The following is a 13,700-nucleotide window of genomic DNA, read 5'->3' as shown; positions in this document are numbered from 1 at the left end:
GGGGGTGCTGCGAGGCGTAGCAGGCGGGACGGCCCTCGGTGTCGGTGGCGTCGACGCCGGTAACCGAGCAGGTTTTTCGGCGCCGATGGCCTTCTTCCGTTTGTCGACTCCCATGTCGCCCGTCTCGAGTTCGGCACCGAAGTCCCCCTTGGTGCGGTCGGTGCCGACACGGTGCGCCGGCGTCGAAGGTGTTGAAGGCCTCGATCCGACTAGCGCCACTTTCAGTTTCGGTTTCGTAGGAACCTGAGCAGCTTTCGGTTTCGGTTTCGTGGAAGGGAAACCAGCTGGCTTAAGCGGTAATGGCTGCCGCTGAACGTCCGAGGCCGGGCCCGAGGGCGGGGCCGAAGGACTGCGTGATAGGTCTCGGGTAAGGCCCGAAGGCGATCCCTCGACCGGAGCCATAGTCTGTGGCACTGGTGAATTCTCGGTTTGAACAGGTAGGCCTTGTTCATCATCGGAGCTACTCTCTTCGGCCCCTAAGGCCTCCTCGTCGTCTCCTACCTCGGTGTCGTCTTCACCTCTGTGGAAGAGTGACTCGTCGGCCTCGTCCGATCCGGGTTCTTGGTCGGAAACGGGACTGGAGGGTAAGACTTCTACTTCTTCGACGTCGTCCGCGTCGTCGAAGATGTCAGCTGGGGCCGGTGCCGCGTGCTGCGCTTCGAGCCTCGCCGCTCGACGATTCCGCAGAGTCTTCTTCGAACGGAACCGGGCACAGGCCATACATGTCGACTCGTCGTGGTCCGGCGAAAGGCATTTGTTGCACACCGGATGGACGTCGATGTGTGGGTACTTCGCATTACATACCGGACACCTTTTGAATGGCGTCCTCGATTCCATCGTCGAAGTAGTTGATGGACAGGTAAATGCGAACAAAGTCGGTGCTGGAAGTTAGTAAACTAACAGAGAGTATCGAAAACCGATCGATAAACAGTACCGACGCGAACTAAAGGCCTCGACAAAATTTTTTCCTAACTTGAGCTAAGATAGCACATCCGAACCCAATGGCGGAAAAAAACAATCTGAGGATGGAGAGGATGCCCATGCGCACTGTAGTCCAGGGGAGGAGTCACCTATCCAAGGATACTTCGAAGACTCTTCCAGGACAACAACGTGCAAACATCCGGACCCAACACTAGGCGGCGATCTATGCACAGATATGAATTCAGCAGCCCACATGCCTCGAACTGACCTGTTATCTCTGACATAAATGAGAGCAACCCCTCATTAACTGGCACTATATACCCTGAAGTTTGTCTACCAGAATCTCTGCTAACATGGAAGGATGAGGCAAACACAAGGAGATGATGGACGGAGTGCTGAAACTTTTCAAACACTCACCCCCAGTCACAGATCTGGGTTGAATCCATCATCATTCTTTAGCTCACTTTGCCACCCAAGTTCAGACACAGCTATATGCAAATCAGTCTTGACCCTGTGCCCCATGGGAACAGTCCAGCCTGAACTGCCAAGCCATGTCTTCGCTGGACTGGAAACAAGCATCCTGGGACCGGTTTCGGGCTAACAGCCCTCTTCAGCCAGGCTAGCTTGAATCCAGTGGCAAAGTGAGCAAGGGACCCACGTCTGGGCATACCACACGTGTTGACTGGGGGTGAGTGCGTGCAATGTTCAACACTCCGTCCATCATCCCCTTTGGTTTTGCTTAGTTCGCCCTAATTTGGCAGTATATGCCAAGACGTGGGTCCCTTGCTCACTTTGCCACTGGATTCAAGCTTGTCTGGCTGATGACGGCTGATTAGCCAGAAACCGGTCCCAGGATGCTTGTTTCCGGTCCAGGGAAGACATAGCTTGGCAGTTCGGGCTGGACTGTTCCCATGAGGCACATGGTCAGACTGATTTGCATATGGCCATGTCTGAACTGGGGTGGCAGAGTGAGCTAAAGAATGATGATGGATTAAACCCAGATCAGTTGACTGGGGGTGAGAGCTTGCAATGTTCAACATTCCGTCCATCATCCCCTTTGGTTTTAACATGGAAGGATGGGATGATCCTTATGTATTGGGATCACCAATGTTTCTGTCACTCAGAATGACAGTCGACAACTGTCCCCCCTCTGCAGTGATGTGCCCCTCATTCCTGGGGAATTTCACTTCAGGATTGGAGTCTAAACCATCTGCACTTTGCAAGTCAGCCAGGATCCTTGCATTCGTTTGCAAAGGGGCAGTGAAGCACCCCCAACACCATTATCTTCCTCATCATTCTGGATATTAATATTATCAAACTGAAACGTATCAGAATGAAAGCCACCGAGGTCATGACATCGCGAGAGCGACTCTTGGCTTGACAATTCTGGGAGTGAGGGACACCAGATTCGCTCTGCAACTCAATTCACCTTTTCAAAGTAGTACGGATGATAAAGGGAATCATTAGCATTGTGACAGACGTACGAAGAGCAGGAAAATAAGCGGCCATTAAGGAGACCATTGCCTGCAGTAGCACAGTCAAAGCTTTTGAAGACACAGGTTCTGTCGAGGAGCCAGGGCCAAAACCACAGTAGCCACAGTCAACGGCAAGATCACAAACTGGAAAGAAGGACTCCGGGCGACCCTGGGAATCACACTAGTAGGGTTTTATTTAGAACTCTAGCTGTCTGGCAATTTTCAACTTGTGCCTACAAGACTTCAACTTGGGGAAAACCTAACTGTTTTGGGTCAGACTGCAGTAATGATGCCTCAGAAGAAGAGGCACCTGTCCTTAGATATCAGGACCACATGTTCATCTCTGTCTCCTTGCGAGAGGAAGAGCACTTGCGCATTTATTTTCAGCAATGCATTTTGGGAGAGTAACTTCTGGAGTGTGCTGACTTTGAAGGAGTTTCTGACTCCTCCATCAGAATTGCACAAGTGAACTTGTCCTCGCCGGCCCGGATGGCTTTTGGATGCATCAAGGAGTAGACATCAACTGACAAAGATTGGTACAACAGTTTAGGACACCAGAGGCAGTTCTTCTATGGGTTTGTTACCGACATTGGTGGTCTGCCATCTATTGCACCCAACAAACCTTGAAGAATTCGGTGGAAATTTGTCTCGAAGATTTATTTAAAGTAAAACTAACTGATGCTACAGACTCCTGTGGTGCCGTATGGCACCTTGTAATGGAGTTCACGCAAGGAATCGATGGATGCCAATGTGCACTGGAAACTTTACATTAATTGGAAAACACATTAATTCCAGTCCTTGTGTATTAGACCATAACTAGCCTTTTCGGTTTTAAGTTTTGCCCAGAAAGAGAGGGAAAACACCAGGGAAAGGGGAAAAGCGCTTATCCGTGCAAGATGGTTACGCCTCATAAACAAAGAGTTCCCTGCATTCACACTAAGATGCCATCTAAGAATAATGGATAAGATTTCTTTTTTTTAATTGCTTGCTGAAGGGGGACACACTAACATGGCCTTTTTATTTGTTTAGCCTCGAAAACAGGGAGACCTGGTGAAAGATTAGCTTGTTTGGATGTCCATATTGTCCCTAACATGTTTAATTCTCTGGTTGTTTCTGCCATCTTTTGTGCTTTGTGTAAAGATACAGGGTTTACAAGAATGTTTCCGATTTGATCTAAATTTTACAAAGCAGAGACCCTAGAAAAATTGAATCACTGATCTTTTGACACTAATTTTATTCTGAAAATGATAAATAAGTGGTGGTCCACATCTATTCTAGCTTACATGTGAAGGAACCATAGAAAGAAACACGCCAATCCCCCATGCTTTAAGTACTGAATGGTGTAGTGAATGTAGCCTTGTGGTGGCAGCAAGTGCATGGTACAGAGGTGAAAGCATGACAGAAAAACAGAATATCATTCATGGCTGTTGGTGTTTTTTTGTCATATGCGACACGTACAGCTATTCCTAGCACTTAGCAAACTGCACTTTGTATGCTGCGATTTTGACTAATGTTAAAAGAGAAATCACATGTCCAAGACTACAAAGAGATGTCAGTAAATAAACCAGGGCCAGTTTGAAGTGTCACATGAAATGGGGCCACGTGGTAGGCTATCAGCATAATTTGAATGGATGCGTGCGGCCAGTACAGAAAAGCAATGTGAAGGATGCTGAAAATCAGGTTCAATGTGGTTAAGCATACAAGGGCAAAGGTTTTAAAGTTATACAAGGTACTAACTACCTTGTTGGTAGAGTTTTTCCCTTCAAATGTCAATCTTTAACAGAGATGTGGGAATGGCCTCTATGTCCAGAATTTGTTTACAAAATGATATTTGAAAAATACGTTTCTGATTAAACTGGAGTCCTGCAAGCCTGCAAGGGAAGCATGGGGGAGGGTGTCACAGTGTCTCTGTGTGAGAGAAACAGTGTTTGACTGAGAAGGATTGCTAGAAGCATATAAAAAGCAGCCAATACTCAGCAGAGTCTACAATAAATCTGCTTTAATAACTGCGATTAGAGAAACGTTATATATCCTACAATATTCATCCTTTAATTAAAATATACATGCTGTAAATTGGAGTGCAATAAAAACAACGTATTTTGTAAATATTGCGCGGGGGGGGGGGACAGTTCTTGAGAAATTATTGCAGTGCAGCTGTGTAAGCACTGGTAGGTACTGAATGCCAGCACTCTGGGAAAAAAATTAAAACATCACCAGAATCCCAAAACAAATTAGCACCAAAACATGAAAATGTACACATTTAGCATGGAGAGACAATAACTCCAGTCTACAACTTCCAGTCAATGGGTCACTTAGCAAAAGCAATAAGTGAAGCTTTCATTTTGAAGCCATGTGATTACCTGCACATAGACAACACCTCTAAGTACATCCAAGTAGAAATGCCTCCATTTCTCTCACAGTGAAGGACAACAAATCATTCGCTCCAGCTCACAAATCTAAGGTTATGTGTAGTTTTCCCTTCTACTGTTGATTCTAACATTTAGCCGTTGTTCTTGTAGCAGTTAAGGGGAATCAAACTGAATGGCTGATAACAGCACACAACCCTTAAAGATGTGCGGCAGGTTTCATTGAGAAAAAGTCAGTAAAACTAGGATTTCCGTGGTCAGACAGATGACCCACAGCCAAACTCTTTGGATATCCAATGCTTCTAAAATACTACTAGCCTTAACTATCTCAAGGAACAAAGACATCCAGATAAGAAGTTTTTGTCCTCTAGAATATCGCTGGACAGCACACATTTTTAGCCTTCAACGTAGCCTGCCTCATGTTCCAGGCGTTGAGGATTCAGACGTTTGCGCCATTCCTTGAGTTCGGGAAGTGAAAAGCACAAGGTCAAAAGAATTACTAAAGCAAACTGTAACAAAATGAAGATGCAATGGAGGTAGAACTAGTCAGTAATGTACACAAAATGAAGCAGATCATATGTCCAAAAAGGACTGACCTTAAAAACGACTTTTTGTTTTCAACCAGCATTAAAGGTCAGAAAAATGAGGAATCAAATATACTGATGGCACACAAGACAAATTAACATCCCTGAAATAGTTTTACAAAATGGTATAAAACAGCTTATTTTTCACAGCATCAGAACTGTTAAAAATGTGGTTTAGCATTTCTTTGTGATGATTTTTTTTTTTATGTCTAGAGGTACTTTATTCAGGTGGTCTCATTAAATCTGGGAGGGCTAAGCTCATTCCAGTTACCTATGAAGCCTCTTGTATTTTTTGCGTTTCAAGAATACTAAGCTGTGCAGAGGATTAACAGGAGACTTGACAGAATCTGGAGATACTAAACACCAATAAATCAAAAGCTTAAAGTGACAGGATTCTGAAAAAGTTAAAATATCAGTGTTCTGTAGGTGAAGGACAAAGACGATCACCGGCGTAGATACAGCTTGGATGCATCTGCCTTGTGAAGCGTTTCTGCATTATGTCATCTTTAATAAAGAGGTATGGTATATTCACGTGGCTGTATTGATTGATCAATTTGGAATGTGCTATAAGCAGACTTTCTTTTCCTACTTGGGAACACAATATGGAACACCAATGAGCAATGCTAACAGCCAGGAAAATCAGTGTTGCATGCAAATTGCTCGCCTCTGTACCTACCGTTGTACCACTCACTGACTGGACAGCCAAAAAGCCAGTGCCTTGTGGAGTGATGGGACCTTAAGAACATAAAGACAGAAAAGGAAGATCAATGTATGAAGTTTAACATGCACGTTTTACAACAATTACACAAAGAAGAACTACACCTCCACACACAGTGTGAGCAAGGTGTCTTGCCTTTACAATGCTGAAGCAAGAATCTTTTCACATAATGCATGATTCTGAAAATAGACAGCAGAGATCCTATGCACATCTAAGAGCCAGCTTTGTTTTTTTTTCCAAGGATAGATATGGATGTCATATTCTGGGGGTTCAAAATGTTTCGGTACATCTGAAAGGGCTGCACAAAAACGGAGGCCTATTCAGGAATAGATTGTGAGAGTTTGGCTGAACTTCCTGAGTCTGTTACATAAATGGTGTGGAGCTGTACACTGCTTTGACAGAGGAGAGAGCAAGCACTTTTAGCTGAAATCATGTTGGTCAAAGACTAGTAGACACCATACTCCGAGATGTGAAATGCCTGTATAAATGGTATCAGTTAAAAGGAGATCTTTATAACAACTGCAAATCAAGACAGAAGAGGGACAAGGGCTTACCCCAGATGGTGGCACCACAGTGCATGTGTTCTGGCGTGTACTTTAGAAGTCGGTGCCGACCGTTGTGGTCTTCTATGTAGTACATAGGAATGGTCTGGAAGCGCCGCCAGCCCAATGAGAAGATCAAAGGGTCTCGAGTCTTTAGAATCTTCCGATGCCACCGGTGCTTCTTGAGTCGCATCTGTGTGGGTAAAGTACATGCTGTTTACAAGAATTTCCTGCAATGGGGCTCCAAACATTAAGGTTGTGTGAAGGATTTTAATTAGAAAACTGAAGTATCAGAAAAGGTTTCCAAAGTAATAAATTGGGTAATAAATGTACAAAAAGGTCTGGTTGTACTCTGTATTTCTCACAATGATGTTTTTGTCACAAAAGTCCTCAGCCATCTGTAACTGATACAGGTGTAGGCTTATGTACCATAGTGAAACTTGCACAAACTCAATATGTAATTTTCGAATATGATCCCATAGCTGTTCCATAACAGTTTACCATGGACTTAACCCTACAACAGTATGGTATTGTCTAAATATTATTGTAAACACTCAGAACTCAAATAACAATTTTTTACAGTACAAAAAAAGAAAATATGTACGGATGTATTAAAGTTATCATTTGGTAATTCAAAAGTAACTGGATACTCTTTTATAAATTCTTTTTTCTAATTTCAGAGCGACTATTTCATTTCTTTTTCATTGTGCACAATCACAACACTAACATAATTTCCGTGTCTTCTGTTCATTCATGTTCACTGCCAGTCTGTTTTTGGTATGCGTTGTTTTAACCTCATTGTTTTCTCTGAAGGATTCTTTCCCATTCTTGCCAAAGGCTAACAGCTGGAAGAAATCCAGAAATCCTCATGTGCCTCTTCTGGCCTGCCCTACCCCTCTATACCCCTACTGCTTCCTTCGTGCACCTAGGGTAAGACTGTCAGGACCAGCCTCATTCCCAGGCCCTTACTTTTGTATCCAGTCTTCCAATACAAGGTAGGTCTCAATCCTATAGATATTTGCACCCTTAACACGCCAAATCTGACAAACAATGCCAAAACCATTTGCTTGAAACAACTCGGGCTTTTTATCTCTCTTGCCACCATGAGGTCATCTAACATCCTAAACGGCTCGCCTAGAGCAGTCCATTCGGTCTACAATTAAGGCCATATTTATAAATGTGAGTTCCATTCTAAAATACTGTTTGATATACACAAACTTGGAATAGGAAGTATATCGCCTCATGAAGATAAAATAAAACCTCCATGGATTCTCTGACTGTACTCTAAATGAAACAGTCCCTTCATATTACAGAATATTCCATAATCAGTGTAAGGATGCATTAAACCCATTATAAAGGCCATTTCAGGGCGGCTCTGCTTGTTACGCCCAGCATAGTGTATTTCTTCCAAAATTCAAATTCTCACCCTTTGGCATTATTTCCTTTGTGAACGTCTATAAACATCCCTGTCACAATGATGCGTTTCCATGCAAAGTGTCCTATTTAAATTTACTCCCATCATTGGTCATGCACCAGAGCCCTTATGGCAAGATTGTTTTTGCCTCTTCGTTGAGGTCCCTTCCATGTTAACTGTCACTGATCTGGTCGTTCAGCCAACAAATCCATGACCAAACAAGTCTAATGCCACCGTTGGCCTCCTCTTGCTCTCCTAGAAACGAATTCCAGGGTTAATGGAGAGGAATGCAGTTGGGATGCTCCAGTGAAAAAAGGTTTGCAGATTTATTATGAGAATAAATAACAGTAATTTTGTTACGCCTTCTTTGGTTATCTATGATCAACTTTCTCGCTAAATCAATCAAGTTGTACTTGTACAGTGCAGCTTATCACCCAAAGGGGTATCCAGGCGCTGTGCTGCAGGCATCTGTCGAAGAGCCAGGTCTCGAGTCCCTTCCTGAAATGGGTCCGTCAGGTTGAGGTGAGACGGTGGAGGGGGAGGGCGCTCCAGGATTTAGTGGTGAGGTGGGAGAAGAAGTTTCCTCTGGAGCGGTCACGGTAGATGCGTGGAATCTGTGCGAGGGCGAGGTGTGCGGAGTGGAGGTTCCATGGAGGTTCGGTGGAAATGCAGGCAGTGATTCATGTAGGTGGGTCCTTGGTCGTGGAGGGATATGTAGGTGTGGGTCAGAAGCTTGAAATGGTATTGCCTCTGGATAGGGAGCCAGTGGAGGTCCTTCAGGTGTTGAGTGATGTGGGTCCTCTTGGGCAGGTTGAGGATCAGTCTGAAAGCTGAGTTCTGAATAGTCTTGAGTCTTTTCATGAGTTCAGTGGTGGTGCCTGCATAGAGTGTGTCACTGTAGTTTAGCCGGCTGTGCTGATGGGAAGCCACTTGAAGACTTCACGGAGCATGCAGAGTGTGTAGAAGCAGGCTGAGGAGACTGCATTGACCTGACATTTCAAGGAGAGTTTGGTGTCCAGGATGATGCCAGGGTTACAGGCGTGGTCTTTGGTAGTGGGTCTGAGTTGCGCTGGCCACCTAGAGTCATTCTATAGGGAGGAGGGTCTGCCGAAGATCTGAACTTCAGTTTTGTCCGTATAGAGCTTCAGGAAGTTGGTCTTCCTCCAGGCTGAGATGTTCTTCATAGAATTGTGGCAGTTTGTCTTCGTCTAGGTGGAGTCCGATGAGAGCGAGAGCTCGAGCTGGGTATCGTCGGTGTAGAAAATGATGTTGATTTCGTGCGATCTTATGATTTCTGCCAGTGGTGTCATGTAGATCTTGAAAAGGGATGGACTGATGTAGGAAGCTATGTTTCTGTTGCAGTAACCCCCTCTTTTTTGCCAGATTTCTGATGCACTTTGACTTGATGGGCCCTGGGTCCCTGCCAATCAGGTTTCCAGGGCCTGTGTTATTTCCAAAAACTGTACCATGTGCCCCCAATTGGCACCTCTCTGGCCACATGTTAGTCCCTTGTGAAAGGTACCATTGGTACCAAGGGCACTGTGGGCAGGGAAGGAATCTACGGACTGTAGCACTTATTGTGCCACCCTTAGAAGCCCTGTGCCTACCTACCTACACACACACACACACACACACCCACCACCCCCCTCCCCCATTGCAGACTGCGTGTTTTGGTGCAGAACAAAGTGAAGAGTCGACATGGCACACTGTCCTGGCATAGGTAAGCCGCCCCTCTAGCTGGGTGCACTATACCAGTGGTGAGGGTGCAGGTGCACGAGCCCTGTACCCCAACAGTGCAGTAATGCCATTAAGAGTATATGGTGCGTGGAGTTTGTCATTACGAACGCCACAGCACCATAATGGCTTTACTGAAAACTTGGAAGTTTGGTATCAAACTTCTCAGCACATTAAACCCACACTGATGCCAGTGTGGGATTGAATGAAAAATGCACTCAGAGGGCATCTTTGAGATGCCTCCTGAAAAACGACCTGCCTCTGGTTGGTTCCCTGGCTGGTACACACAAGCCTGCCACCACGAGAAATGTTTCTGGACCCCTGGGGTGGGAGCCTTCACTCCCTGAGCCCAGAAACAAACCCTTTCCTAGGCGTAAGTAGTCCACCCCCCCCCCCCCCCCCATGTCAGGAAGAGCCATCTGTGACAGGGGAGCGTCAAAGGCCTTGCTGCCTTTGTAGAGCAACCGCCGGCCTCTCCTGTCATCAGGAGCAGGCCCCCTTCCTGTCTTCCCTCCTTTTTGGCGGGAAGACAGGCAGGAAAAATTAGAGCAGCCCACAAGTTGTGCCCACTTCTGCCAAACCCACCCCTCAGGTGGGGGAGGCGAGGTGAAGCCCACTCTTCAGTGCCCGCAATCTAACAAATGGCAGGCACTCTCCAATCAGGATATGGGATTGTGCTCACTCACTGGAGTGAGCACACCAAGGTCATAGTCACCCTAAGGTCAGTAGCCCTTTAGCTACTGACCTCGAGACCCCTAAAACACCCCCTAAATAATGTATTTAGGGTGCAGCCCTGAACACAGAAGACAGATTCCTGCAACCTACGAAGAAGAAGGACGAAAGAAGAAGCCCAGCAGAGGAGTCTGTAGAGAAGAGCTGACTTGGCCCCAGCCCTTCCGGCCCGTCTGCAGTTTCCAGAGATCCTGCGCCAAAAATCGCCTTTTCCTGCAGCCAGCGACCTCCAGAACCCTGGGAGGACTGATTGCCTTCAACAAAGACCGGATCTCCTGTGAACAGCAGCTCTGTTCAAAAGAAACTCACAAAACAGATTTTGAGCCTGCTGAAGACAAAGAAACTGGACGCTTGGAACCACCACTGCACCCGACGCCTACTGCCCGAATCCGGTTGGCCCACGGGTCCCAGCGAGATCCCCCAGCGCTCCAGAGTGAGCCTACCATGGGTTGACCCTCCAGGACTCCCCGACATCACCTGCAGCCTCTGCATGGCAACCCCCCCCAACCGCGAGTGGCTCTGTAAGGTGAGATCCGACCTGAAAAGAGACTCCTGCATCCAGCAACCCTGAGCCCTGGAGAAGAGAACCCGAGGTGCCCGACCCCTCCCAACGTATTTACTCCAGGAGCTTTTCTCCCACAACCTTGTGGCCAGCTCGTGAGCAGCAACCAACCGGAGGCTCCCTATCCCCCATTGGATAACATTGGGCCACCACACTCTGCACGGGCTGCCCTAGTGCAGCTGAGGGTGCTTTGAGAGTGCATCCTAGACCCTGGGGGAACCCAGTTTTAACCCCAGAATACCAACTTCAAAACAGTACTTGCTTGTAAACCGATAACTTAATGTCCTCCCATAGGATTGCATTGACTGCTTTTCTTTGAAAGTTGTTCAAAGTGTGGAGTTCGTTTGTATGAAACCTTGAAAAACTGCAAATGTATCAAAAGGGAATTACTTAACTTTTGTCTAGGAAATGCCTCAGTCTGATATCTAGGCATATCACACTGATTAGCAAAAGTAACTTAAAAAGTAATCCAAGACGTAACGAGTATTGTAATCTACAAAGTAACTGAAAAGTAATTCTGATTATTGACTTAACCCGTAAATCAACCAACTGCATGTGAACCTGCATTCAACTGTAATTAATTGCATATGTATTGCAAAGTATTATTTTACTTACCTGCACCAGCCTTGACTTGGTTCTAGAAATAAAATAACTAAATAATATTTTTATACAATCAAATTGGTCTGAGTACAGTCTGAGTGTGTGATATCATTTCTTGCCTGAGAGTGTACAACAAATGCTCAACACTACCCTCTGATAAAGCCTTACTGCTCGCCCACACTACCACAAATAGAGAGTAAGGTGCTATCTACTTTTACCTCTGCTCACCTTTGGGTTTCACTGGACTCTGTGCACACTATGCCTCATTTTGGTATAGTTTATACAAATCCAGCTTCCTCCAACTAAGGAATGAGCCTTGAAGGACGCCGCAGATGGTGTGCTTGGGTTGGGCGGTGAAGGGATGGAGGCGGACTTTCTGGGTGCGCCCCTTGAGAAAGGATGCCATACATCTCAGCCCTTCATCTGTGATTCCAATCTGGCGTAGCCGATCGATGAGTGTATGGTGGGAGACTGTGTCAAAGCCTGCGGAGAGGTCAAGCAGAATCAGGGCAGCCGATTCTCCCCTGTCGAGTAGAGTGCGGATATCACCTGAAGTGGTGATCAGGGCTGTCGCTGTGCTGTGGTTGGCTCTGAAATGGGGAACAGGAGCAGTGAGATGGGATGGTAGTTCTGGAGCTCACTGGGGTCTGCAGAGGGTTTCTTGGGGAGGGGTCTCACCTTTGCACGTTTCCAGGCGTCAGGAAAGGTGGCTGTCGTTATGGAGGCGTTGAGGATGGTGGTGAGCTAGCGGCTGATCTAGTCACTTCCATGGCAGAAAAGATGGTAGGGGGCATGCGTCAGTGGGTGCTCCCGAGTGGAAGGAGTTCATTAGAGTGGTTGTGTTCAGTGCGCATAGTTTTTTATTTTTATTAGCTTTTTCAAAGTTACAAAATCTGTATTACAACATAAGCCAGTACTTTGATACATCATAGTGAAATTTAGCGCAGATATAGTGTATACATTAGGCAGTAGATCAATACCCGGTCTCGCCAAGCCCCTGCCTGGCGTATTAAACAGTACTTAATCACATGCATGAAGGATCCTCACGATGGCAGTTTGCCAAACCATACAAACCCTCCGCCCAGCACACCCCGCAGCAGAACAAACAACTCTCAGGGCAGATGAACTCCCACAGAGCTCGCGGCTCATTCCACAGGGGTCGGGGTCACCCCTCAGTGCGCTACCCCCGGCAGAAGCTCAACTAAGGTTCAGGACATGCATTCACACCCATAGTTTCGCCAGCCAGTTCGCTCTGTCCTCTTAGCCACGTCAGAAAAGGGTCCCAAATGTCCCGAGGCCGGCAGGTAGGAGGCACCAACTCCCAGAATGTACTCAGTTGTACATTCCCATAGATGACATCAGCAATCCACCTCTTAATCAACGGCACCTTCCTCCTCCCCCAGTGTATCGCCACTTGTCGTTTAGCGTAGAGTAAAAGCAAGGCATGTAATTTGTGCTGTTTGGGAGTGTTCAGTGCGCATAGTTGTTCCCAAGGGGTGAGTGGGTGGTCTGTGGTGGTCGTTGGAGTGCTAAGGAGGACGGTGTGTTTGGGATCGTCGTTTTGATGTTTAATAAGGTGCAAGATATCATGACCATTATTGACAATTTGTGTTTAATTCCACAAGGAGAACAAGAATGCATTTGCTTTTAAACTCTTCGCCTCTGCCACTCTGGATCTAAACTAATCACCATTATGGCCTTTCCCAAATTGAGGTTTCCTCAGGACTACAGCCCATTTAATGACTATTCAAAAAAATTCCCTTGGAGCAGGGATTGTTAAAAATGTTATTTGTAACGCTCAACAAGTGGCAAGGGTCAAGCTTCTAGGTGAAGCTTATAGATAAGCAGCAAATAGGAAAAAATAAGGGCTGAATATTCAGTATGAAAAAGAGCCCAACTGCTCAAAGCAAGATAAAACAAATAAAGAATTGACAGGCGAAATACCAGATAGAGCTGAGAAATGAAGAACCAAAAGAGGACAGGAGAAAGAGGAATAGAAGTAGCGCAGAAATATAAAGTAATCTGCAAACCAAAAAAAGCATCATCTCTGAT

At 46.0% G+C, this 13,700-nt stretch overlaps 1 protein-coding gene across 1 annotated transcript in view; it reads right to left on the bottom strand.

Moving 5' to 3' along the window:
- The window catches only part of BMS1 (BMS1 ribosome biogenesis factor), a 138,185-nt gene that overhangs the window by 26,594 nt on the left and 97,891 nt on the right, over positions 1 to 13,700 (bottom strand). Inside the window, exons 17-18 of the mRNA XM_085605114.1 lie at positions 6,619 to 6,799; positions 6,023 to 6,081 (exon numbers count right to left, since the gene is read on the bottom strand). Coding sequence (XP_085461240.1) covers positions 6,023 to 6,081; positions 6,619 to 6,799 — 240 coding nt within the window. The remainder of the gene's footprint in view (positions 1 to 6,022; positions 6,082 to 6,618; positions 6,800 to 13,700) is intronic.

Source organism: Triturus cristatus, chromosome 1_2 (assembly GCF_964204655.1).
Source record: "Triturus cristatus chromosome 1_2, aTriCri1.1, whole genome shotgun sequence".
In the NCBI taxonomy this organism is placed as follows: domain Eukaryota; kingdom Metazoa; phylum Chordata; class Amphibia; order Caudata; family Salamandridae; genus Triturus; species Triturus cristatus.
This window is presented reverse-complemented; position numbering and strand designations above follow the sequence as displayed.